Below are 24,323 nucleotides of genomic sequence, written 5' to 3' on the forward strand. Positions count from 1 at the left end.
TGCTTCGGGTCGTTGTCATGTTGGAAGACCCAGCCACGACCTATCTTCAATGCTCTGACTGAGGGAAGGAGGTTGTTGCTCAAAATCTCACAATAAATGGCCTCATTCATCCTCTCCTTAATACAGTGCAGACGTCCTGTCCCCTTCGCAGAAAAGCACCCCCAAAGCATGATGTTACCACCCCCATGCTTCACAGTAGGGATGGTGTTCTTGGGATGCAACTCATCCTTCTTTTTCCTCCCAACACGACGAGTGAAGTTTAGACCAAAAAGTTCTACTTTGGTCTCATCTGACCACATGACTTTCTCCCATGCCTCCTCTGGATCATCCAGATGGTCTTTGGCAAACTTCAGACGGGCCTGGACATGTGATGACTTGAGCAGGGGAACCTTCCGTGCAATGCATGATTTGAAACCATGACGGCGTAGTGTTCTACCGACAGTGACCTTTGAAACTGTGGTCCCAGCTCTCTTCATGTCATTCCTTACCTTTCTTATCATCAGTGATACCCCACCTAGGTGAGTTCTTGCTTGGCGCCCCAGTCCGAGGGAGACTGACAGTCGTCTTAAGCCTTTTCCATTTTCTAACAATTGCTCCAACAGTTGATCTGTTTTCACCAAGCTGCTTGGCAATTGCCCCGTAGCCCTTTCCAGCCTTGTGGAGGTCCACAATTTTGTCTCTGGTGTCTTTTGACAGCTCTTTGGTCTTGCCCATGGCGGTAGTTGGCATCTGACTGACTGTGGGGTGGACAGGTGTCTTTAAAGAGCTCAGACAGGTGCTACTAATTTAGATTAATGAGTGGAGTAGAGGTGGACTTTTTCAAAGCACAGTAACAGGTCTTTGAGAGCCAGAATTCTTGCTGTTTCTCAGGTGTTCAAATACTTATGTTCAGCAGTGCTAGACAAATAAATTCTTTAAAAATCATACAATGTGATTTCCTGAATTTTTTTTTTAATTCTGTCTCTCAGAGTGGGAATGCACCTACAATGTGAATTTCAGACCCCTCCATAATTTCTAAGTGGGAGAACTTGCAAAATCGCAGGGTGTTCAAATACTTCTGTTCCTCACTGTATTTTCAGAAGCCTGGCCTTGACTTCTGACCTGATTCACCCTTATTCCCTTCTTGCTGCAGCTCCCTGTACCTGCTGAGCCCCTTGCTGCCCTCTGAAGGAGCAGGATGACAAGATGGCACAGCTGCTTGTACCGCCCGGACCTGACAGCTTCCGCCCCTTCGTCCCCGAGTCGCTGGCCACCATCGAAAGGCGCATCGCCGAGGAGGAGGCCCGGAGACCACGGGCGGAGCGCCGCAGCGACAGCGATGATGAAAATGGGCCCAAGCCCAATAGTGACCTGGAGGCGGGGAAATCTCTCCCCTTCATTTATGGGGATATCCCTCCCCACCTGGTGTCCACTCCTTTGGAGGACTTGGACCCCTACTACAGCAGTCAGAAGGTCAGGTTCAGAGGAATCATAGAAATAGAATACTAACATGTGGATGAAGATCTGTAAGATCCTTTGACTGTGCTGGCCTTAAAGCATCATGATGTATACTGACTGTCAGTTATGGTATAACTTAAGCGCTGAATTTTGATATCTCACCGGTCTGTACTTTCTAGTCCAAGCTTTTTAGCCTGGAAAAGCTTAATTGCACAACAACAAACTATTTTAAGGAACCACATGGGCAGATGTAGCAATTTCCTCCCACATAAGACAAACCTCTGCTGAGGAAACAACTGAATACATTCACTTCCTGGCTTTAGTATAAATTTAAGTTACTTTTAATTATGTATTCATGTTTATGCTGCTGTACTTGAAGAGGGAAATGTTGCAGCTTTTACTCCATTTATTTGACAGCAATAGTTTAAGATTAGGATTTTTCATACAAACCTTATATGTATAGAATACTATGGAAAAAAAAACCCTCATTAAGTCATTTTCATGTGAAATTGAGTCCTTAAATGTATATTCTCTTTAGAAAGTTCATTTAGATATTTTAAGTATATTTTGCTGATAGCAGTTTTACTTTAGGAAATACTTCAGCATTAATGGATTTATCCTCATTTCTATGCCGAGACTTAGAATACAAGACTGAAACCACTCTAGTGTCTGCACGCTACAGTTACAACATTAGTATTTCAACAAGCGATATGTAAAGCCCAATTCAACATAAATGTGCCAAGTCAAGAGCCTTTAAAGGACTGGCTACCGTCAACAGAAGTGTTAAATGCTATTCTGTTGTAGTGTTCTGAGCTGTTGTGCCAGTTGAACCACCATGTCAAGCATGTCCTGTCCTGGTTGACTCATCCAGCTTCATTATATTAACAACCACAGACCGTGTGCAGAGGGTGCACACAGCTTCTCTACTGGTATGATTTACTGGTACTGTTTTGTCTCCTTTGGGAGCCACATCTCTCATTTCTAACGAACAGGGACAAATCACAGCTTTGTTTGATACAGATTTTAATACTTTTTTCATTTGTCTCTCTTTCAGACTTTCATAGTATTGAATCGTGGGAAGGCAATCTTCCGATTCAACGCCACTCCTGCCTTGTACATCTTAAACCCCTTCAACCCTCTAAGGAGGATAGCTATTAGAGTTTTAGTACACTCATATCCTTTCAGAGTTTGCTATGGACACAGTTTGACTTATTTTAAAGGGTTTATCAGACAAAAGATATTTAAATGACCTGATGTTGAAGACTACATGCCATGATTAGTTGAGACTATTGATGAAGAGAAACAAACAGAATTTATTTTATTTTTTGTATCAGTGATGAATGGGGAAATGTCAGGTTTGGTTTAAAGTGGACTTATGCTCAAAAACCACACATGTTGTGTTCCTTAATGTTGTTCCTACGATGTTCAGCATGTTGATCATGTTCACTATCCTGACCAACTGTGCTTTCATGACCCTCAGTAATCCCCCAGAATGGGCCAAGAATGTAGAGTAAGTCCTACATTTCCTCTACAGTTTTGATATACACATTCCTGAAATCACTGTGTTCTGCACCTTCAGGGGCTACAGTGTCTTTGATGAACAAACATCTACCAATTTGCCTAAAAATCACAAATACTCTCATTTCAGATGTTGCCTATTCTTTATGTTTAGATGTTTTCCTCAGTAGCAAAAGTAACTGAGTAGTTTTTGTCTGTACATCTACGGCTAGTGGTGCACTATATAATGGATAGGGAGCAGGGTTTTCAGACGTCTTACTGTAGGTGCGGTCAAGGTCAAGGGGGTTGTGGTGGCTGGGGAGTTTGAAATTATTTGAAGGACATTTTGGGTTATTTTAGTTGTCTTTGACCATTATCCTTAGGATATTTGTGGATAAAAGCTGGCAACACTTATTGTACATATGGTCAAAATTCTATTTTTTTTTTTCAGCCCATAGAATTCTCCCTGTTTATAGCGTACATTCATTCTGATGTCGCCTAAAGGCCATTTTATGTTCATTCAGCTTGAGGTGCTGCGAAAACACTTAGGTGCTTCATCTAAGCCTTTCTATAGGAGGGAAAGCCCTGAGGGAGTGATACAGTGTGTGCCATGTTCATGTCATATTAGATCGATGGTAAAGATGGAAGGATTTCCATCTTAATGAACTGAGACTGTGGTTTAGTGTACAGAGTTGGCATTAGGAAAAATTAGATACTGTGCATTGACACTAACACCATATTCATTAAATGTGGGTTTAATTGCACTGAACAGTAGACTTTGTGGATGTGAGTCATAATTTTCTGTTTGGTCTTCAGGCACTTCTGTGTTAGTAAGTACCAAGTTAGCCATATCTGAGCTTTCTGAGCATCTCAGCTGTATTTATAGTATGACTCGAATGTTAACGTGAATACTATTTATAAGACACTTGCAATAACACTAACTCTGATATGACATGAACATGGCAATAGTTAACAACTCCATGGAAACATAATACCTCCTGATTGAATCTCCCCAAGCATGATGGGAACTCATGTTGGAGGTTTCTTCTGGTAAAAGGAGTTTTTTTTTTACTCCCCGCTGTCGCCAAGGGCTGCTCAAGGTGGATTTGTTGGGTTTTTCCTCTATTATAATAATAGTACTTTGTATAGTGTCCTGAGATGACTTTTGTTGTAATTTGGCGCTGTACAAATAAAATAGAAATTGAATTGATGCACATCACATGTAGGTGCAAGGTTATTCTGAAAGTAACAGTAATGCATGTACAAACATTTAAAACATGTTGTGACTATGCTGAAGTGAGGAGGGGGGTTAAAATTATTTGTAGGAAACTTTAATTTAACATTATTTATATAATGTTAACTAAATGGCTTCCTTGGCTAACATAACTTAGTTAATTCAGCACGTGTTAGCTACATTAGCAATTTCTTTCTTCTTCCTTTTAATTTTACTTGTAAAACAAGCTAAATTCTGCTATTTCTGTTGTTACCTTTCACAAGAAGTTATATCCCACTTCATGTGTTCTTTGAGAGAAATATCCAGTCAGCTGTTTGATTAGCTTGGCCATGCTGCCAATCACACAATTGTTCGTCCAAACACTGATTGTTGATTGACAGGTCATTCCTGTTACCAGCTTATGTTTCATTTTGAGATCAAATTGCCATCGTTTTTCAGTGCATATAACTCGCTGTTGTTTTAAGTTCATTTTGATAGGTCATCTTTTTGCATTCCTTTGACTTTGGTGCTCCACAAAAACACTTAGGGCTGCACCTATGCCTTTCTATTGTTGGGAAAACCATGAAATAGGATACATAGAAAATATTAGACAGACTGTTGTTGACTAACGCCACACAGCACTGCAAGCAGTGAATTTGTTATAGCAACGGAGCTGTTAACCAACATCATTATTTCTGTCTGTGTGCGTTTTCATTTCTTGTCTTCCTCTCCTTGTCTACCAGGTACACATTCACAGGGATTTACACCTTTGAGTCCCTCATAAAGATTCTGGCCAGGGGCTTCTGTGTGGGGAAGTTCACTTTCCTCAGGGACCCATGGAACTGGCTGGATTTCAGTGTTATCCTCATGGCGTAAGTATTATGATAAGCATGGTTAGGATCAGCATAACATGGTCTGGCGTAGATTAAGAAGCCATATGCTTTTAAAGTTAATCAGCCCCCACAACCTGTTAAGTCCCACTTAATGTGAGAAGAAGAATAGTGGGAAAGAAGAGGGGCATAATAATCTGCAGCTTATTAGTGTGTGTTTGAGAGCAGGACCAGAAATCTCAGCTCAACTCTGATATAATGGATGTCCACCCCCAAAGCACATGGTATCTCGGCCCATATTTGTCCCACACTTAAATAACTTCAGCTGCTTTTCTTGAAACAACAAAATAAAGCCTTCAGCATCAGGTTACACTGTGCATGTTATTTAATTTCATGATCATAGTATCTGTTGATATGAATTTCTTACATAATAAAATAAGACTGTAATCTTGTTGTCCCTTATGTAAATGATGACGCTTTTATAAGTGGTGGTTTCATTTCTCAGATCGGTATAATGGGTTTCTGCCTGTGCAATGCTGTGTAGTAACTGTGCATTTAATCCTGCAGGTATATAACAGAGTTTGTAAACCTAGGCAATGTTTCAGCCCTGCGCACGTTCAGGGTATTGCGAGCTTTGAAAACTATCTCAGTAATACCAGGTAAGGCTGCCTGTGCATGCTGCCTGCACTCCTGCCATTTGTCCTCTGTGTGTGACCGTTTGCCGTTCCCTCCTCTCCCCCTGCCTCCCATGACCCTCCTTTTGTCTTGTCACGCCATGTGTATGGGTGCCTGATTTGTGTGTGTATGTGTGTGCGCCCCACACCATTTCCAAATGCCCCTCTACCCTCCCCCTCCCCTCCCTTCCCTTACAGATATGTCACAGAGTTTGTGGACCTGGGCAATGTCTCAGCACTGCGAACCTTCAGGGTTCTACGAGCCCTGAAAACTATATCAGTTATCCCAGGTGAGAGAGCCATCAGGCCTGTAGGGTTAATGAAATGCTAATGGCTAACTGGCATTTTGCTAACATCCAAGCACCTGCCCCCTCTCAGCTTATCACACTGTAGCTAAGCCTGACGACGCCCATCGCTGTCCCTCATGCTGCCTTCGTCCCAAGGCCAGTAAAAGCTGGAATCTGGCTCCAATCTGCACAGATTGACAGGATTCTTAGCTTTTAAATACATCCTTTAAGGCAGAATTCTTTTTTTATTTTTATTTATTCTTGCCTTGGGAGGCTTAAAAGTAGATTTTGTGCACTATTTGTTTTTCCTTTTTGCACGAGATATTGCAAAGCATGAGACATTGCCACATTTCTGGTGGCAAGCACTTGTTTGTGTAGGGTTCCTCCTTACCTTGTTTTCCTGTGCATGTCTTGTTAAATGTTTACTTATTTTTTTTTGTGATGTGGTTAGTGGTGATTGGGTAATAGCATTCTGAACGCTAAGCACTTTTCATGACACAAACTAACAGAAAGGTCACATTTCAAGCATCCAGGAAAACTGTCAATGGTTCCTTGTGTAAAGAGGATCATCTAAGTCAACAATACATATTACTTATTCTAGATGTCATAGATGTCACTTTAAACTTGTTGGGCTTTATTTTTGTAGTAGTGCAAAGCCTAGTACAAGCAGTACCGGGAAATATTTTCTTTATGAGCACAGTGTGCATGGTCCAAAGGATGGAGAAGAGCTGCAGCAAAACTGAGTGGTGCTTTGGTAAAGATTATTAATGATTAGAGATGCAACATCACAGTTAAATAAACAGTTTGACATTTTGGGAAATGTGCCTTTTTGCTTTCTCACTGAAAGTTCAATGAGAAGACTGATACTACTCAGAAGCTTCAGCAAGAGGTGATTAGCTTAGCACAGCATAAAGACTGGAAATAGAGGGAAACACTAATACACCAAATACCACCTCTAATTAATACATTGCTTATTAAACCAAAATGTAAAAATGGCAATAAATATCTTGGGACGATCATTGACAGCAAATTGAGTTTTGAGGAGAACTGTGAAATGGTGTGTAAAAAGGGTCAGCAATGTCTACATTGTTTAAGGAAACTTGCTTGTTTTCATATTGACCGAACCTTAATGAGTATGTTTTATTGAGCTTTTATTGAATCTATTTTATTGTTTTCTCTAGTGTCATGGTTTGGTCAGATAACGTTAAGACAGAGGAAATCTTTGCATCAAGTAATTAAGTGGTCTAGTCGCTTGCTTGGGGAGTCACAGTTAAGTTTAGCAGCCCTGTACAGTAGACGGGTACAGAGAGTAGTTACTTCTATTTTAAATGATGACTCCCATCCCTTGTACTGCCACTTTCGGCTTCTTCCTTCTTGACGAAGGTTTGCCGTCCCGAGATGTAAAACGCAGCGGTATAGAAATAGTTTTGTCCCTGCTGCTGTTAGTTAAATAGGCTGTAGTAATATGTTGTAAGTAATTTTAGGTTTTCTTCGGATTTTTTTTTTTTTTTTTTTTTTTTTGGTGGAGCCCTGTACTTTTATTACGTTCAGTGTAGGCACCAGGTGTTATGTTATATGTTGTGTTCTTGTATTTTGTGAATGTGTCATGGATGTCATTTGATCTGAATGCAAGACAAATTTACCTATGGGTATAAATAAAGTAACCTAACCTAAAAGTGCAACTTACCACTTTATTTTTTTGCACAGATAAACAAAATACAGTCGGTTCATTAGTGAGCCTGAGTTTCCAGTCTTTATGCTAAACTGATCTAAGCTAATCCGCTGCTGGCTAATACACACACAAAACTTGTGTCAAGCTTCTCATCTCTCAGCAGCAACTGTATTTCCCAAAATGGCAAATAATACATTTAATTATTGGTTCCATCGACAAGCATGTGGTAAATACTTATTGAAAATCTGCAGAAATATGAAAAGCATTACACAATATTATGCAAATGTTTGCACAAGTAATATGAGTGACAGAAGAAGCACATCATTGTTCTCATATTTCCACTCTGAACCTCCCAAACAACAACCACATTATTTTCTGACCTATAAAAGATGGTGTGGACATTCCTCTCTATTTGGTAATGTGTTTTTTCATTAAGTGCCACTATCGGCTGCATGTGAAAGGTATGAGACGACTGTAGTAATGTGGCTGAGAGGATAACCATTAATCAGCCCAATTGCCCACCAGCTTGTATTCCACTTGACAACTCTTTTGCACATAGTGCTGTGCCTATATTAATGAAAACGCCATGTGCGCTTGGATACACCCTCACTGACCTTATGGAATAACCATGAGCTCGTGCACAAGTCTTTGTAGTTGCACTAAAAAGAGGACAGTTTAACAAACACACATACACCATTTCCCTAGAGACCAATACCATAGCACCACAATGGCCATGTAGAACATAACTTTCTCTAGTGGTTTATCCATGATTAGTAGTGATCTGTGTCGGCCTGGTTCCTGTATGACAGCGAACAGTTCATACAGGAACCTCCACTGCAGATCCTCCTGGCTGCTTGTAACTGTAAGCTCTTATTAGCAACTTCTTCTTTATACAAGCTTGTGGCTGTAATTAGCAGGCGGTAATTATTCTTCGATGTCCTCCCACCCCCTTGCCCTCTCTCTCCCTTTTAGGCTTGAAGACCATCGTTGGTGCACTAATCCAGTCTGTAAAAAAGCTGTCAGACGTCATGATCCTCACCGTGTTCTGCCTCAGTGTCTTCGCCCTCATTGGCCTGCAGCTCTTCATGGGCAACCTGAGGCAAAAGTGCGTGCGTCAGCCAATCTACAACACCACCACCAATAGCAGCAACATCACTGTCGATGATATGATGTTTAACAACACAGAGTACACCGTCAACTGGACAGAGCACATCAGTGATGAAAGTAAGCCACAGCGTGTCTATAGCCACATATAGGGGTTAACTGCGGTCAAGTTAGCATCCACCACAGATGGCCTGAGTCAGATACCGACTACTTCATATACAGATGGGTCAGTGTGTGTATGTGTGTTGGGCGGGGGGAGGTCAGGCACACTGGCCTGCTGCCGTGATAGGGAGTGACAGCTATGGCTGGGAGCCGGGGTCTGTGCTCTTGAACAAGGGCTGGTGGGGGAATGCAGCAAATGTGGTGGATAATTGCCACAACAATAAAACCCTCTACATTCACCCCTTCACTACGTTTCATCATTCTCTCATGGCCCATCTGTGTGGCATGAGCAGCCCAAATTGTTAGAGGAGGGTGAGTCACTGACCGCCAGCAGGGTATCGAGGAGACGTGCAGCAGCTACACAACAAGGTGATACCAGAGCAAGAGGAGAAGACAGAGAGGGAACTGATAAAAATGGTATTGATGTTTGGAAATCTGTCATCTTAATGGCACAATTGTGATTTCATGTCAGTTAAGTGGTATATGTGCGCAGAGTGGCTGATTTGAAATTGTGCTTATGTCACACACACAAAAACATGCCAAAAGAATGACTAATGTGGCTGGGTGTTAAAACAAAAAACAAATCACCACCTTTCTCTTGGCTCTTCAGTGTTGCACCACACTGAGTACAATCCCAGCGGGCGCATATTGTCCATTTGTTCCCCTGTCGATCTTTTCTGTTTCTTCATATTGGCTGCTTCACTCCGGTGATGTGGCTCAGACTGACCGTCCCTCTGTGTCCTCTCTCCTGTAGAGAATTACTACTACCTCCCTACCGGCGGGGATGCTCTGCTCTGTGGGAATGGCAGTGGCGCTGGGTAAGACTTGACATGTTTTATTTATATGGCCAATTAGATGCATCACAAAGCTGAGCATACACAATTAGTGTCGACACTCGCCACCGCGCTGAGGCATCCCAGGAATCTAAACTGCTGGTTAACTATAGCTGTATGTCACAATGTGTTTTGGCAAATGTTGAAACTGTACTTTTTGTGTACAGTATGTTGCTAAGGGAAGCTTATAGATTTAAGGTCCTATTTAAGACATTTATCAAAGCTGCAAAGTCACCCCACAGACACTGTTGATGTTTAAAACTTTTTGATTTTCTTCTGTGAAGCCATCATCAGGAGCAGGTAGACTTGCAGGAGTGTGATATGTTATGCATGGTTATCTCTCAGACCTTGAACAGAGGAAGACAGCTTCAAGAATCGAGAACAACCCCACTTTACTGACTGTGGTAATTCAGAACAGATAACCTTAGCTGACTGTAGCTAACTCTTTTTTTGATTTACTTATGCATGTAGTGTAGCATTATATATGATAATGAGCGCAATGCTCTCAAAATGGCGCATTTAACCAAAATTCATCACGGTGTGACAACAACTTCACATTCTCTATACTACGAGAACCCTAAGCACCACTAAGAGTAGTGCTTAGGGTTAGCTTAGTAGAGGAGAGTAACACATTCATTCTATTTGTGGACCTGATGGCCCTCCTGCTTTGTTACAGTAAGCAATACTGTATGTGTTTTATGCTTTATGGCAAAACTTAATCTGTTTTTTAATGTTAAAATACTACTCATGGCTTTTGAAGTGTTGTTTATAACATCCATGTGTCTTTACAGGCTCTGTCCAGAGGGTTATATATGCGTCAAAGCGGGTCGTAACCCAAACTATGGCTACACCAGCTTCGACACCTTCAGCTGGGCCTTTCTCTCCCTGTTTCGGCTCATGACCCAGGACTACTGGGAAAACCTCTACCAGCAGGTTGGTGGGCCTCTGGTAGATTACTGTGTCTCATGTCTGATCACAATAGAGAACGGAATTTGCTTGTCCCATGGGTATATTTATTAATAGCCTGTAAAGGTTGTTGATAGTTAGACTTACTTTTAATAAGTAAACATCTGACCAAACATATCCAGTTAATTCAAAAGGGTGTCACTCTGCAACAGACAAGACTTACTGTTATAAACTAAGTCTGTTTGTACTGCAGCAGTATGACACAACAACCCTCCACACTTTTCATCTCTGCTCTGTCATGGATCCATCAGACACTGCGTGCGGCAGGGAAACCCTACATGGTCTTCTTCGTGCTGGTGATATTCTTGGGCTCCTTCTACCTGGTTAACCTGATCTTGGCTGTGGTGGCCATGGCTTATGATGAGCAGAACCAGGCGACCATTGAGGAGGCCCAGCAGAAGGAGGAGGAGTTCCAGGCCATGCTGGAGCAGCTAAAGAGACAGCAGGAGGAGGCACAGGCAGGACATGCATCTTTTTTTTTTTTTTTGTTCAAAAATAAGTTTTAGCACCTTTTAACATTTTGAGGAGCATCTAAAATAGCCTAAGTATTCCTTGAGATATAAGTGTATGTAACTGGGGAGACTCTATTGATTCTTTGGCTTATAGTTCTGAACCATCTGCGAAAAGCAGTATTGCCTCAGGCAACTGAGGATAACTGAGACCTCTTTGCTGCTCCCTTGGGGAACAGTGCAGGTGAAATGCTGGATAATGGGCCTTTGCTTATTGTAGCTCTGACTGGTTGTTTAATAATCAGTATGTCATCTTTACACGATGCTCATTATCAAGGGAGAACCATATCTTATGTTCCTGGGCAGCCAGACAGTTACATTGAAGCTTGTGATGTCAAAAGCCAGACAGTCTGTTTCTGTCCTGCTACTGGTGTAACACATGGCTGCAGTCTCTGAACATGAACATGTTTATTTAAAATCAATGTTTGGTAATACTAAAGTCAGTTGACACAAAAAGGTTGGGAACTCTGCTCGATCCTTCACTGACTGTTCTTCCAGGCCTAACAGTCTTCTCAGGCTTGTGCACATTCAGATTGTTGTGCTGTAGTCACTGTGCCAGATTCTTAAATCCTTATACTATAATGCTGTACATATAATAATTGAAATTCAGTGAGATACTGTATTCTTTGAATGTGTAATTATTGGATGATGTTTTTGGCAGTGCTCTGTCTTTTTTCTTCTAAAGCTCACGCCCCCCCCCACCTATCTATCCTAAAGCATTTTATGTTAAGATTTCTGTGCTTTAAAAAAAGTCTAATATGAAGCAATATGGTAGTAAAGGTGCTTCTGATGTGGTATTTTTTATACAGGGATTTTGATCAGTATTGCTTGGCTTGTACGAGTAGCATTTTCTACTGTTCTTATGAAACAGAAAATCTGTTACCTAATCTGGCATCCACACATTTTTTTTTCTCTTTTTCAAGGAATGTTTTAAATGCAAGAATGCACAAATGTTTTGGTTTGCATGAAAACATGCAGGCGTCCATTTTTAGAAGGTGTCTGAGGCTTATTTGGCTCTTCATGCTGCTCTCAGCAGCCAGGCTCTCTCCTCTGCTCTAGTCCATGAGAGCCTTTGAGACAGTCACTGGGTCGCCATGACAACTGTGTTTGTGCTCTGATTGGCTGGCAGGGAGCCACAGAGAGTGGAGAGTACAGTGGGAGAGGGGGCCCCACCTCAGAGTCCTCCTCCTCAGGGACATCAAAGCTTAGCTCGAAAAGTGCCAAAGAGCGACGCAACAGGCGCAAGAAAAGGAAGCAGCGGGAAGAGGAGGAGGAGAGGGGGGTCCGCGACAAGTTCCGCAAGTCTGAGTCCGAGAACAGCATCAAGAGGTCCAGCTTCCGCTTTTCTATTGATGCCAACAGACTCTCTTATGAGAAGAGGTGTTCCTCACCAAACCAGGTACAAACTACTGACAAAGCAGATGAATTGCTTCCTAATATAAGAACCAGGGATGTCCCGATCCATTTTTTTTTTTTTTTGGCCCCAAGACTGCTCCAATTCCTTTAATATTAAGTATCTGCTGATACAGGTTCTGATCCAATACTTATATTTATCTACACCGAATGTGTATAATTGAAATTAATATGGCCACACTGAAAATTTCAGGAGCTTCTTGATCCAAATACTGCATCATGGCCTGGTTCCAAAGTATGAAGTTTATTAACTTAAATTATTGATATAAATAAAAGAATATAGCATCTTATTGGTTGCGTGATACATCTGTTACGATCCTGTGAAATATGCGTGGATCAGTGCCGATACTGATACAGTGGAACCTTGGATTGTGAGTATAATTCATTCCGGCAACATGCTCGTAATCCACATCACTCATATATCAAAGCGAATTTCCCCATAAGAAATAATGGAAACTTAGGTGGTTCGTTCCAAACCCACTTATCCATATAAAAATGATTACAGTAATACAAAATATAGTATAAAGTAAAAATAAAACAAATTAACCTGCACTTTACCTTTGAAAAGAATCGTGGCTGGCGTGAGGGGCCATTGTTGCAGCACAGATATTGACTATACGAGTGAAGCGCAAGACGATTGGCTCAGTTGTGACATACGTCATGTGACGCTTGGCAGACAAAGCATACATACTACTCGTATTGCCAGACCTCGCTCGTATATCAAATCAAAATTTTTTGCTCATCTTGCAAAACACTCGCAAACCTGGTTACTCACAATCCAAGGTTCCACTGTACTTAGTATTGTATTGGTACATCCCTAATAAGAGCTGCTGGTAAAATTAGGCTGATCCTTTCAGATACAGTATGTCACCTCATACTTATATAATTAAAGCCATTCAGAACAAATATGAGAACCCAGCAATTCAATCTAACTTTGTTTGCACTTTTTGCAGTATGCAGTTTGTTTTGTAAGTTAAAGGAATACTACTGCATTTTGAGAAACGCACTTAGTTGTGTTCTTGCAGAAAGGTTCTCACCTTTCAGCTTCCCTGGCTCTGATTTTTGTTTTTTTGTTTTACACTTTGGTTTTTGTACAGATTAATCAAACAAGATGTAACGTGTTAATTACTGAGATTTATAGACAGGTTTCTGAGCGACGTCATCAGCGAGCTGCACAAGTAGGCATGATGTAGTATTTCAAGAAGGAACCTGCCTGTTAGCTCAGAGTGCTAGATTAGTTGTTAGTGACAGCTTTGTTTAGAGTTTCACCATTGACATCTAATAGTAGACTAATGGTTTTGGATAGAAATTGTCTCACAGTTATGCTTATAATTCCCAGAGAAAAAATTAACATGCATACAGAGTGTCTTTTCATGATCCTGAGTGGTTAATCAATAACATTAGTATTGACAGTAATAATATTGATAGTTTAAAGTGACATGTGGTTTAAACAAAGGTAAGTACTTCCTAAATTATTCCTTAAAAACAATTAAAATAACAGTCAACACAATCTGTGAATGTTTATGATATCAAATTATTAAAAGATGAAAAATATTGAATGTCAGTGCAAAGTATGTACTGTATTGGTGACTGCACTTGCAGCAGTTGGTTTCCAAAAAGCCCAGTGAGTTCAGCCCTCACAGAGGCATCACATTATTCACAGTTGTCCTTTTGTGGCATTTTTGTCATTCTTCATGTTTTCCATCACTCCATTCTTTCCTCTGTTTCTGTCTCATGTCATCCCACCCTGTCTAACTACTGTCCTTCCCTCTTTTCAGGATCATCCAACACCAAATGTTATATTTTGGTGTCCCCTCCTAGTCTTCCCCCACTGTTCCAGGGTTCTACCTCCATTCCCCCTCTAACCTCATTATCCCTTTTTCTTTTTCTCTCGGTTTCTCTCTCTCAGTCTCTCCTCAGTATTCGTGGATCCCTCTTCTCACCTCGGAGGAACAGCCGTGCCAGCCTGTTCAGTTTTCGTGGCCGTGCGCGTGACATGGGCTCTGAGAACGACTTTGCAGATGATGAGCACAGCACCTTCGAGGAGAGCGACAGTCGACGGGGCTCCCTGTTCTTGCCACGCCGCATCGAGCGCCGCTGCAGTGCCGTCAGCCAGACCAGCCTTGGGGCGCCACGGATCATGCTGCCTGTCAACGGCAAGATGCACTGCGCCGTAGACTGCAATGGTGTGGTGTCGCTGGTTGGTGGAACTTCTGTAACAACCTCACCTGTAGGTCTGCTGCTGCCTGAGGTGACTTAACTGTTTAATGCATTGTTTTGCCATTTACCTCAGTCAAATTTTTACTCTGTAGTAGTTTTTATTACCATCATTTTGTTTTGATGTTGTAAATATATTTTTATAGAAAAAGCGAGACAGAGGGGTAGCGGGAGGCTGAAACTGATCCCAGCTGATACGGGGCAAGGGCAGGGTCTTGCAAGGGACAGCAGAGATACAGAGAGGGTTAGATGTATCAGTTAAGTCCCTATATGCCCACACAGTGGTCAGACCAGGTGTAAGTCATTCATATGGGCTCAACATCATAACCTGTTTCACTCACATGCTGCACTATTTCTCTTTCAGCAATATTTTGCTCATATCTTATGCTTTTCTTTGTTTTGTTTTGTTTTGTTTTGTTTTGTTTTGTTTTTTGTCCAGGGAACAACTACAGATAGTGAGCTGAAGAAATGTCGGTCAGGTTTTCACCAGCCATCTATGGATTATTTGGATGAACCAGTGGGCAGGCAGAGAGCAATGAGTGTGGCCAGCATCCTCACCAACACCATGGAAGGTCAGGATCAGGCTGTATACTTATTTTCCTATACTTTATTTGCTGCTTGTCTATACATTTTAAATCTGGAGAGTGAGGGGACAGCATATACATTATAAAGGAATCATTCTACAGAATTAAATCCTTTTCCAGAGCTTGAAGAGTCGAGACAGAAGTGCCCCCCCTGCTGGTATAGATTTGCCAACACCTGTCTGATCTGGGATTGTTGTCCAGTATGGCTGAAAATCAAGGAGGTTGTTAACATGGTGGTCATGGACCCATTTGTGGACCTAGCCATCACAATTTGCATCGTTCTCAATACCCTCTTCATGGCCATGGAGCATTACCCTATGACTAAAGATTTCAATAATGTTCTCACAGTCGGAAACCTGGCAAGTACTGTGTGAAATGCTTTGCTATGAACTTGTCAGAACTAGAAAAAATACACAGTAATTGTAAAAGAGCACTTATAACACTTATTTACTCAGATTCAGATATAAAACTAGAATTATGTCCTCTTTGTCATTAGGTGTTCACTGGCATCTTCACAGCAGAGATGTGCTTCAAAATCATTGCCCTGGATCCATACTACTACTTCCAGCAGGGCTGGAACATCTTTGACAGCATCATTGTCAGTCTCAGTCTGATGGAGCTTGGTTTGGCCAACGTAGAGGGCCTGTCTGTGCTCAGGTCCTTTAGATTGGTAAGAGTCACTGGTAAAGTAACATCTTATACAGAAGCTACAAAGCATGAGTTATGTACTCTTAAGATGAGAAAAGTTAAGATGAACCTGTACTTCTGGGGTCATACCACAGTGGCTGTCTCACTAACATTCATGCTACTGTATGAATGAGGTAATGATATAATGAGTGCTTTTGTGCAGTACATGAAAGGCCCCATTGAGAGTTGTTGTTGTTTTTGGGCACAGTATGTTTTTTACCGTTCACTTGATTAGCTTTCAGATCAACAGTTGGACAGTTTTGGAAACCTGCTCATTGGTCTTTTTACCAAAAGTTAGATATGAACATTGGTGTAGTGCTGCTGGAGCGCACTAGAACAATGCTCAGCCTCTTTACTCGTCCAAATGAGGAAAAAGAATATTCATAATCTGGCTGAAATTCATATACATTTTTGCAAGAGCGTGAAGTTCCAGTTATCAGTTAAGCGTATATCTAGCAAAAATTAGGATGATTTAAGTAGTCATATTAAAATTTAAGGTTTTTGGTTTACTTCTGATGTCAACATACACTAACAGGCAAGAAAACATTCCACCTTAAAAGCTGCTGGTAACCGCAGCTGGTGTATTGCCAACGTAGGAACAGTGTTAGCCGTGCACGTATCATAGGTGTGCTCTGGTACTTAAACAAATAGCATTGCACCTCTAGATAAGAAGTTTGTCACCAGCTAACCACTGTCATATTTATTTTACAGACACAAGAGTGATTTTAATCCTACCATCTAACTCTTGAGAGTATTTCCCAAAATGTCCAACTGTTTCTATGGCTATATACAGTATTTATTGTTTTATTGCATATTAGCGGCCCATCCAGATCCAGAAAATTACATGATGCTTTTCATTTTCTTTTAAAATAGTTGAGGGTCTTCAAACTGGCCAAGTCATGGCCCACTTTGAACATGCTGATCAAGATCATTGGTAACTCAGTGGGTGCTCTGGGGAACTTGACTCTGGTGCTGGCCATCATTGTCTTCATCTTTGCCGTGGTGGGCATGCAGTTGTTTGGCAAGAACTACAAGGAGTGTGTGTGCAAGATTTCTGATACCTGTGAGCTGCCCCGCTGGCACATGCACGATTTCTTCCACTCCTTCCTCATCGTGTTCCGGGTGCTGTGCGGAGAGTGGATCGAGACTATGTGGGACTGCATGGAGGTGTCAGGACAGACGATGTGCCTGATTGTCTTCATGATGGTCATGGTCATTGGAAACCTAGTGGTATGGGGTTCTTCTTACTTTGTTTTTAGTATTGAAAATATTAAGATTCAGATAGTAGTTCTTATATTGCATACAGTATGTTCAGTATTTTGTTTCTTTTGCAGTAACACTATTTATTGGCTGAAATGGTTATAAAGTCAAATCCTTAATGCACAACTCCTGTTTACAAGTGATAAAGTTGACCTGGGTTAATTTTGTCTGCCTGATGTTCTTTTCCTCCAGGTTCTGAACCTGTTCCTGGCTCTCCTCCTGAGCTCATTTAGTGCTGACAACCTGGCAGCGACTGACGATGACAGTGAGATGAACAACCTTCAGATTGCTGTAGTCCGGATCCAGCGGGGCATCGCGTTTGTCAAAGCCACAGTGCGGCAGTTCATTCAGAGCCTCTGCTTCAGTGCAGGTGGTAAGGGCTCTGGTCTGGCTGAGGAGAGCAAACCCCTGGATGAACTGCACAGCAATGGCAAAGGCAACTGCATCTCCAACCACACTTCAGTGGAGATCACCAAAGACCCCAGTGGGGTGTACATGACAGAGGGCAATGGACGGCCTGGAGGAGGGTTAATGGTTGGGGACACTGCAGGGAAATATCCCATAGAGGAATGTGACTACATGTCATTTATTCATAACCCCAGCCTGACTGTCACTGTGCCCATCGCTGTGGGTGAGTCGGACTTTGAGAACCTGAACACCGAAGATTTCAGCAGCGACTCGTCTGACATAGAGGGCAGCAAAGAGGTAAGACAAACAACTTTGATTAAATGGATGACTTACCTGTGAGTCTGTAGAAAACTGTCACACAGCTTTGTATTTGTATAATAGTTAATGCAAGTCAGTAAATGAATATGTCAACGTTTGCACAGAGATTTCAGACAATTTTGCAACAAGCTATTTGAAAATAACATACCTACTGACTCGTCTGTACATACATCATGTTGAGGGAGTCTTCTGGAGTTCATCCTGAGTTCTAAAGCCCTTGGCAGCAGAACAAGAAAAACCCATGACAAATAATATCTCAAATTTGACTCGTGTATCCGGTTCTTTTTTTTTTGTGCACTAATTTACGTGTACTGTATGTGTTAGTGGGTTTGTGTAAAATTTACATAGCTGACTTAACAGCAAATGCAGCTCACTATTATAATATATACACCTGCTAAAGGCACTGCTTGCTTCATATGTTGCTGAATAATGTTGTACCAAAATGGATTGTATATTGTATGGAGTGTATATGTACGTCAGAAACTAAACCAATACTTCACCACTGGCACATCATTTTCATGAACCCTTACTTTTTTAGTAATTCATAGCCTATTCTAACAGAGCAAACTCCAGGTTTGCTGTTAAGTGTTGCCAGGCTGACAGAGCACTGGGAGACTATGCTCCCCGGTGATATCAACCTGCCACTGTGGGTGTGGTGCCAATTCCCTATGATTCAAAGCAACCCAGGGGACTGTTTCTAGCCCTGGCACAACATGCTGCATATATGGATCAGGCAGTGCTCTCTAACATCTCTGCTGATCTTTACACCTTGTAGCCATTCCATTCATAAGAAATATGCTTTGAGGAAAATCTAAATTATCGCTCTCTACGACTAACATGTTCCCCACTGTGCCTTGTGGCTGACCAGTGACAGCAGACTTGAGGTTGTATGCTGGCTGTTGGTGTGTGTGACTTATGACTTTGTTTAACCCCCCGTTTGTTATTGCAGCTGTGTCACAGGTGCTCTCAAGGTTTTCAATGAGAGGAGAATTGTAAGACCACTTTACTGTACCATAGCACTAACCATGAGGACTGCCTATGCCATTTACAGGCAACCAGCATATTTTTTCTCATGCCTTCAATGGACTGCCCATTTTTGTTTATTGCCTGGTCTACCCTATGTATACCCCTCGACCGCCCCGCCCCTCCCCTCCCTCTTTGCTTTATACCCCCTCCCCCCTACAGCAGCACACTCAATTCTGTTTTCCCTTTACCCCCTTCCCCCTGCCCTTCATAATTTATCCACAAGCATCAGGCTGTATCGCAGTTACAAACCATTAAGAATGAGCCACACCACCTTTATCCATCGATAGACAAACCATCTAACATGATCTTGGCTTTTGAATTCATTGCTTGGTTTTGACTTGGTTTTGGGACTTGATTGGCATTCAACACACTGAGCTTGAGAATGAATGAAGAGAGGAGGAGAATGAGGGGAACAGAAAAATGGAATGAATTTTGGTGTAGTTTGACAAAATTCATTTGTCTGGTTCATAGCCCATGCATACACTCATGAAATACTTGTACATACTTGTTTTATGTGATACTCAAATAAGAGTGGAATGTTGAAAGATTCTTTCAAGAATCCTTGATAATTTTAAAACTGATTAATCAGTGCTGATTTTTGCAGGGTTTCAAAACAGATAACACGTGGCAGTTTAATAGACTATTTACTATATGATGATGCACCAGCTCAGGGTAACTTCTTCATTTTCTTTCATCCTCAAATATAAAATTTAAGAATCTTGGGGTTTTCCTTACCATAGAAAGGCTCAGGTGTGATGCCTAATTGTTTCTGCAGAGCACCTAAGCTGAATCAATGGCAAAAAGCAGTGATGAATTATTTGTGCTGAAAAACAATGGAGAGGTGACTTGATCTCAAAATAAAACATAAGCTGGCAACAGGAATGACCTGTCAATCAACAATCAGTGTTTGACCATTTGTGTGATTGCCAGCATTGCCAAGCTAATCAAACAGCTGATTGGATATTTCACTGTCAAATCAGGGAGGTTGTTACAACCATCAGTAAGGTTAGCCCCCATAAAGAACACATGAAGTAGGATATAACTTTACTGGGGAGATATTTCCTGTCAATGGTAACAATAGAAATAGCAGAATGTGGCCTGTTTTACAAGTAAAGAAATTGCTACTGTACCTAACATGTACTGAATTAGCTGTTATGTTAGCCAAGGAAGCTACTTAGTTGATACTTCAAAAATACATTATAAATATGTTATTTAAAAAAAGTGCCTAAGATGTCGGAAAACCCTGGAATCTCCACCCCAAATTACATTAAATTCAACTTGTTATGGTAGTTATTGTGGATTAGTTTATTCTGTTCTACAGTATGTCTTTCTATGCCTGTGTTATCCACTTTCGTTCCACTGCAACTATCTCACCCAACTTGTGTGTGTGTGTGTGTGTGTGTGTGTGTGTGTGTATGTATATATATATGTGTGTGTGTGTGTGTGTGTGTGTGTGTGTGTGTGTATGTATATATATATATTTATTTATATATATACATACATATAGTAAAACATGCAACAAAATCTGTCAAATAAAAGAATGTAGGTTAAGAGTAAAAGCCATTTCCAGAAGAGGTAAAATGGGTCTTTTGCTGAAGGAAAGAGAGAGGAAAAAACTGGAGGAAAACACCTTTCCAGAAAACGATGCACTTATGAGCAGCATGCTTCCATCATTCCCATGCCGTATTAGCTGGGTCCCACGGCAATCAGGGCTGCTGCACTGTCTAGGATGACATGTTCCTATACAGTATATCACACGTCAGGCAGATCAGATATAAGGCCACATGACACCATGTTTGCCCTACGAAAAACAGACAGGAAGCCTCACAACACTGGAAAGTCTTACTGCAAAAACAAAGACTGTTTTAGAGTTTCAGAGGGGTGTTGGCAGGGTTCAAAAATCAGATTTAGCAGTGAAGATGGAGTAAAACGAACTTGACAACAGCAGCAACACTTGTCCTTACATGTGTTTTGCATGTCTCTGAGTAGAAGGATGAAAATCACTGTGAACCACACTTAGTCCTGTATGTTTTCTGGGAATGCATGGGTGCTAATTCTCTGTTTTACAAATGAGAACAAAAACAAATTCGAGACCACATGCTGTCTTATAAACAGTGCACAGTACTGGTTTTTGCTGGTAAGCTAATGTGGTTATCCGTCTACTTCAACACAAACAGAGGAAGCTTGTACACTGCTTTCAAGGAATGGAAATGTGTTTTCATGTCACTGTCAAAATGTTCAGCAGTTCTTTCTGGATGGATTCAAGCTTTGAGGTGGGGAAATTTATATTCATAAAAGTGATTTTTGGATATGCTATACATTACAGAAAAATTGACCTGGGGCTCATTTTTCAGTGAACATGAAAATACTTGAGCACATGTTCTGCTTGGTACTATTTCAGGCTTAGATTGATAATGCACTGGAATACTGCATGCACTCCTCCTCAGATTGAGGTCACATCAAATGTACCCACAGTGCATTTCTGTAACGCCAACCTCCCCATGCCATGTCTGCTGCATAATCTGACTTGAGCTATCAGATAATATCAAAGCCTGTAGGTACATTTGATCAATGCTGCATGTGATATAATGATGATGACTTAAAAGAGCCCAACTCTGTGAGCTATCACAGTGCCTAGTCTCCACATTAAGGTTTTGGCACTGGAGCACATGTAAATGGAGAATCACAATGATAACAAGCTCAGAAGGTTGGCTCCTAAAACCACAGCACCTCTGTGGTTTCAGGCATTGCAGTGTAACGCTGAACACTCATCTTCTTTCCCATACATGCAGAAGCTTGATGCAGAGCCCCAGCCTCTGAGCTCATCGGAAGGGAGCACAGTTGATATTCGCCCCCCAGGTGATGGGGTTGATTCAGTGGAGCTGGAACCAGAGGAGTCACTGGACCCAGAGGCCTGCTTCACAGAGGGTGAGAAGGATGCGAGAACAATAGCCAGAATCAATGATAGGTAGTGGAAAAGTGGGCCGGTACATGAAAAGTAGAAGATGAAGGGCTTCCACAGCCCATTTCCAGATGTAGAGTACATCATGTTAAATGCTTTTGCTTAGAACTGCTGAATAACAGTGGATACAACTGCTCAGCAGAACTGAAAGAAAACTAGCCTGTGGGATTATTATGGCTTGTAATGTAGTCTGACATTTTATCTGATATGCCTTCAGTACAATTCTGAATCTGCAGATACTTTTCAGTCTTTCATAAGTGCAGAATAAAGAATTAAATGTGTTTAATCATCAGAGATGGGATGCAAAGCACTGAATATTTCTAATACTGTATCTCATTATTTAATGTTTGAAGTGTTTTCATGTTTCATGTTCACATTTTTTAACAGTGGAATTTGCTAAGATTAGATTAGAAACTACTGGTAGCAACTAAACTCAGACCTGGTGCACCAAGATAAAACAAATAAGGTAAGAAAGATGGTTTTGATAAAAGCGAAATGAATAAAAAAAAATTATGTGAAGCATGACTGGCACTCTTATATTCACATAATATTAGTGGAAGGAAACATTATTTTGCTTTTATTTTCTCAAAGTTTGATTAAAATTTCTACTACATTTGGAAAATCCATTTAATGACTTATGGAAAGAAGATAGAGAATGTTTGGTTTAATTAAACAGTCACCTTGCGTAGGGATGTCCCAATCTAGGTCTTTTGGCCATGACACTGTTCCAGTTCCTTTAATATTAAGTATCAGCCGATACCGATCCGATGCCTATATTTACAGTATCTGCAGTAAATCTTCATTAAATATCTAACATATTGAAATTAATCTGGCCACACTATTTTTCAAGAGCTTCTTGATCCAAATACTGGATCAGGTCCTGGTTCCAAAGTATGAAGTTTATCATCTTAAATTATTGATGTGAATAAAAGAATACCTTGGAGATGGACAACACACTCAGAACTATAGATTCATCACAGGGCAGATATGTACTACTACTTCATATCCATATATGAACAATCAGTTTGTGTAATCAGTCCAGTTCATATATCCCTAATTAACAATTTAATAACACTGCATTAACAGAGGGTGGTGGCTGTAGTAGCACCACTGGACAGAAGTATAAAACTTAACATGTCTACACTGAAGGCATAACATACGTTGCGGGAGGCTTGTGCTTGTGTCTATGCTGAGATGCATGTTTACTTGTGCATAGGAAGCACTTGGTGTACAGAAACACCAGGAGGAGCCTACAGAAACACTTTCGAGAAGGGAAAACTCGTACAAATGGACAGCGAGGGAATTACTAGCTACGCTTGCATGTATATGTACTGTATAGTGTATCCAACCCATGGTAAAACAACAAATAAAAACTACACACACTTAAAGAATTACCATGTACAGTGGGATTGACATAACAGCTGATAGATCATGTGTTTTAACTGTTTTTGCTTGATGTATTTCTCTGTTTTGGTGGATTTCTGTTTGGAACTAGTGAGTTTTCATTGTTTTGGTGGATTGTGTGCAGCGTTATACGTAGCTCTGAAAAAATAGACTTGAAGCTAAAATTAGGCTTCAGGTCACGGCTATGCGCATGAAGTGCAAGTGATATGGTACATGTATTCCAGCTCACACACAGGCAATATAGACAGCTGAATTGCTTAATATAGCAGCTTATCAGTTGCTGATGCGCACATCTCAAAAATGCGACTGGGTCCGGTCAAATACAAGACTGTAGTTCTAAATAAAGATCAGAATTGGAACAGCTTTATTTCAGCCAATATCGATCCTGTGAAATATACCCAGATTGACACTGATACCGATAGTATCAGATTGGGACATTGCTAACATTTAGTTAGCATGGATCCCGTAATCCTCCCTGTGGTCATTTCTTATTTGTCTCTCTCCACATATACCCTTTTTCTGCAGGTTGTGTTCAGAGGTTCCAGTGCTGCCAAATTAACGAGGAAAGTGGCAAGTATAAGAGCTGGTGGACACTCAGGAAAACCTGCTTTGTCATAGTGGAGCACAACTGGTTTGAATCCTTCATCATATTCATGATCCTGCTCAGCAGTGGAGCGCTGGTAAATTGGAATTTTTGTATCTGTGTGCATTTGTGACCAAAAATCAATAGTAATTTTGAACACACTGTTTGATAAATATTGCTTGTAATTGTAAGATTTGATTCTTATAGGCTCTAGTTACTTTATAAGCTTTAGTTACTTTTCATAACTTTAGTTACCTTTCATAACTTTATTTTCCTT

The 24,323-nt window shown here is 41.0% G+C and overlaps 1 protein-coding gene across 1 annotated transcript in view; it reads left to right on the forward strand.

The window, feature by feature from the left end:
- Positions 1-24,323, forward strand: part of LOC109968821 (sodium channel protein type 2 subunit alpha-like) — a 48,443-nt gene that overhangs the window by 5,922 nt on the left and 18,198 nt on the right. Inside the window, exons 2-19 of the mRNA XM_020615357.1 lie at positions 1,133-1,452; positions 2,492-2,610; positions 2,858-2,947; positions 4,891-5,019; positions 5,850-5,941; positions 8,583-8,834; positions 9,631-9,694; positions 10,501-10,642; positions 10,927-11,152; positions 12,318-12,583; positions 14,507-14,848; positions 15,254-15,386; positions 15,519-15,757; positions 15,895-16,068; positions 16,959-17,315; positions 17,538-18,050; positions 21,890-22,025; positions 23,989-24,143. Coding sequence (XP_020471013.1) covers positions 1,186-1,452; positions 2,492-2,610; positions 2,858-2,947; positions 4,891-5,019; positions 5,850-5,941; positions 8,583-8,834; positions 9,631-9,694; positions 10,501-10,642; positions 10,927-11,152; positions 12,318-12,583; positions 14,507-14,848; positions 15,254-15,386; positions 15,519-15,757; positions 15,895-16,068; positions 16,959-17,315; positions 17,538-18,050; positions 21,890-22,025; positions 23,989-24,143 — 3,696 coding nt within the window. The 5' untranslated portion in view covers positions 1,133-1,185. The remainder of the gene's footprint in view (positions 1-1,132; positions 1,453-2,491; positions 2,611-2,857; positions 2,948-4,890; positions 5,020-5,849; positions 5,942-8,582; positions 8,835-9,630; positions 9,695-10,500; positions 10,643-10,926; positions 11,153-12,317; positions 12,584-14,506; positions 14,849-15,253; positions 15,387-15,518; positions 15,758-15,894; positions 16,069-16,958; positions 17,316-17,537; positions 18,051-21,889; positions 22,026-23,988; positions 24,144-24,323) is intronic.

This window comes from Monopterus albus, unplaced genomic scaffold (genome assembly GCF_001952655.1).
Source record: "Monopterus albus unplaced genomic scaffold, M_albus_1.0 scaffold163.1, whole genome shotgun sequence".
Classification (NCBI taxonomy): Eukaryota; Metazoa; Chordata; class Actinopteri; order Synbranchiformes; family Synbranchidae; genus Monopterus; species Monopterus albus.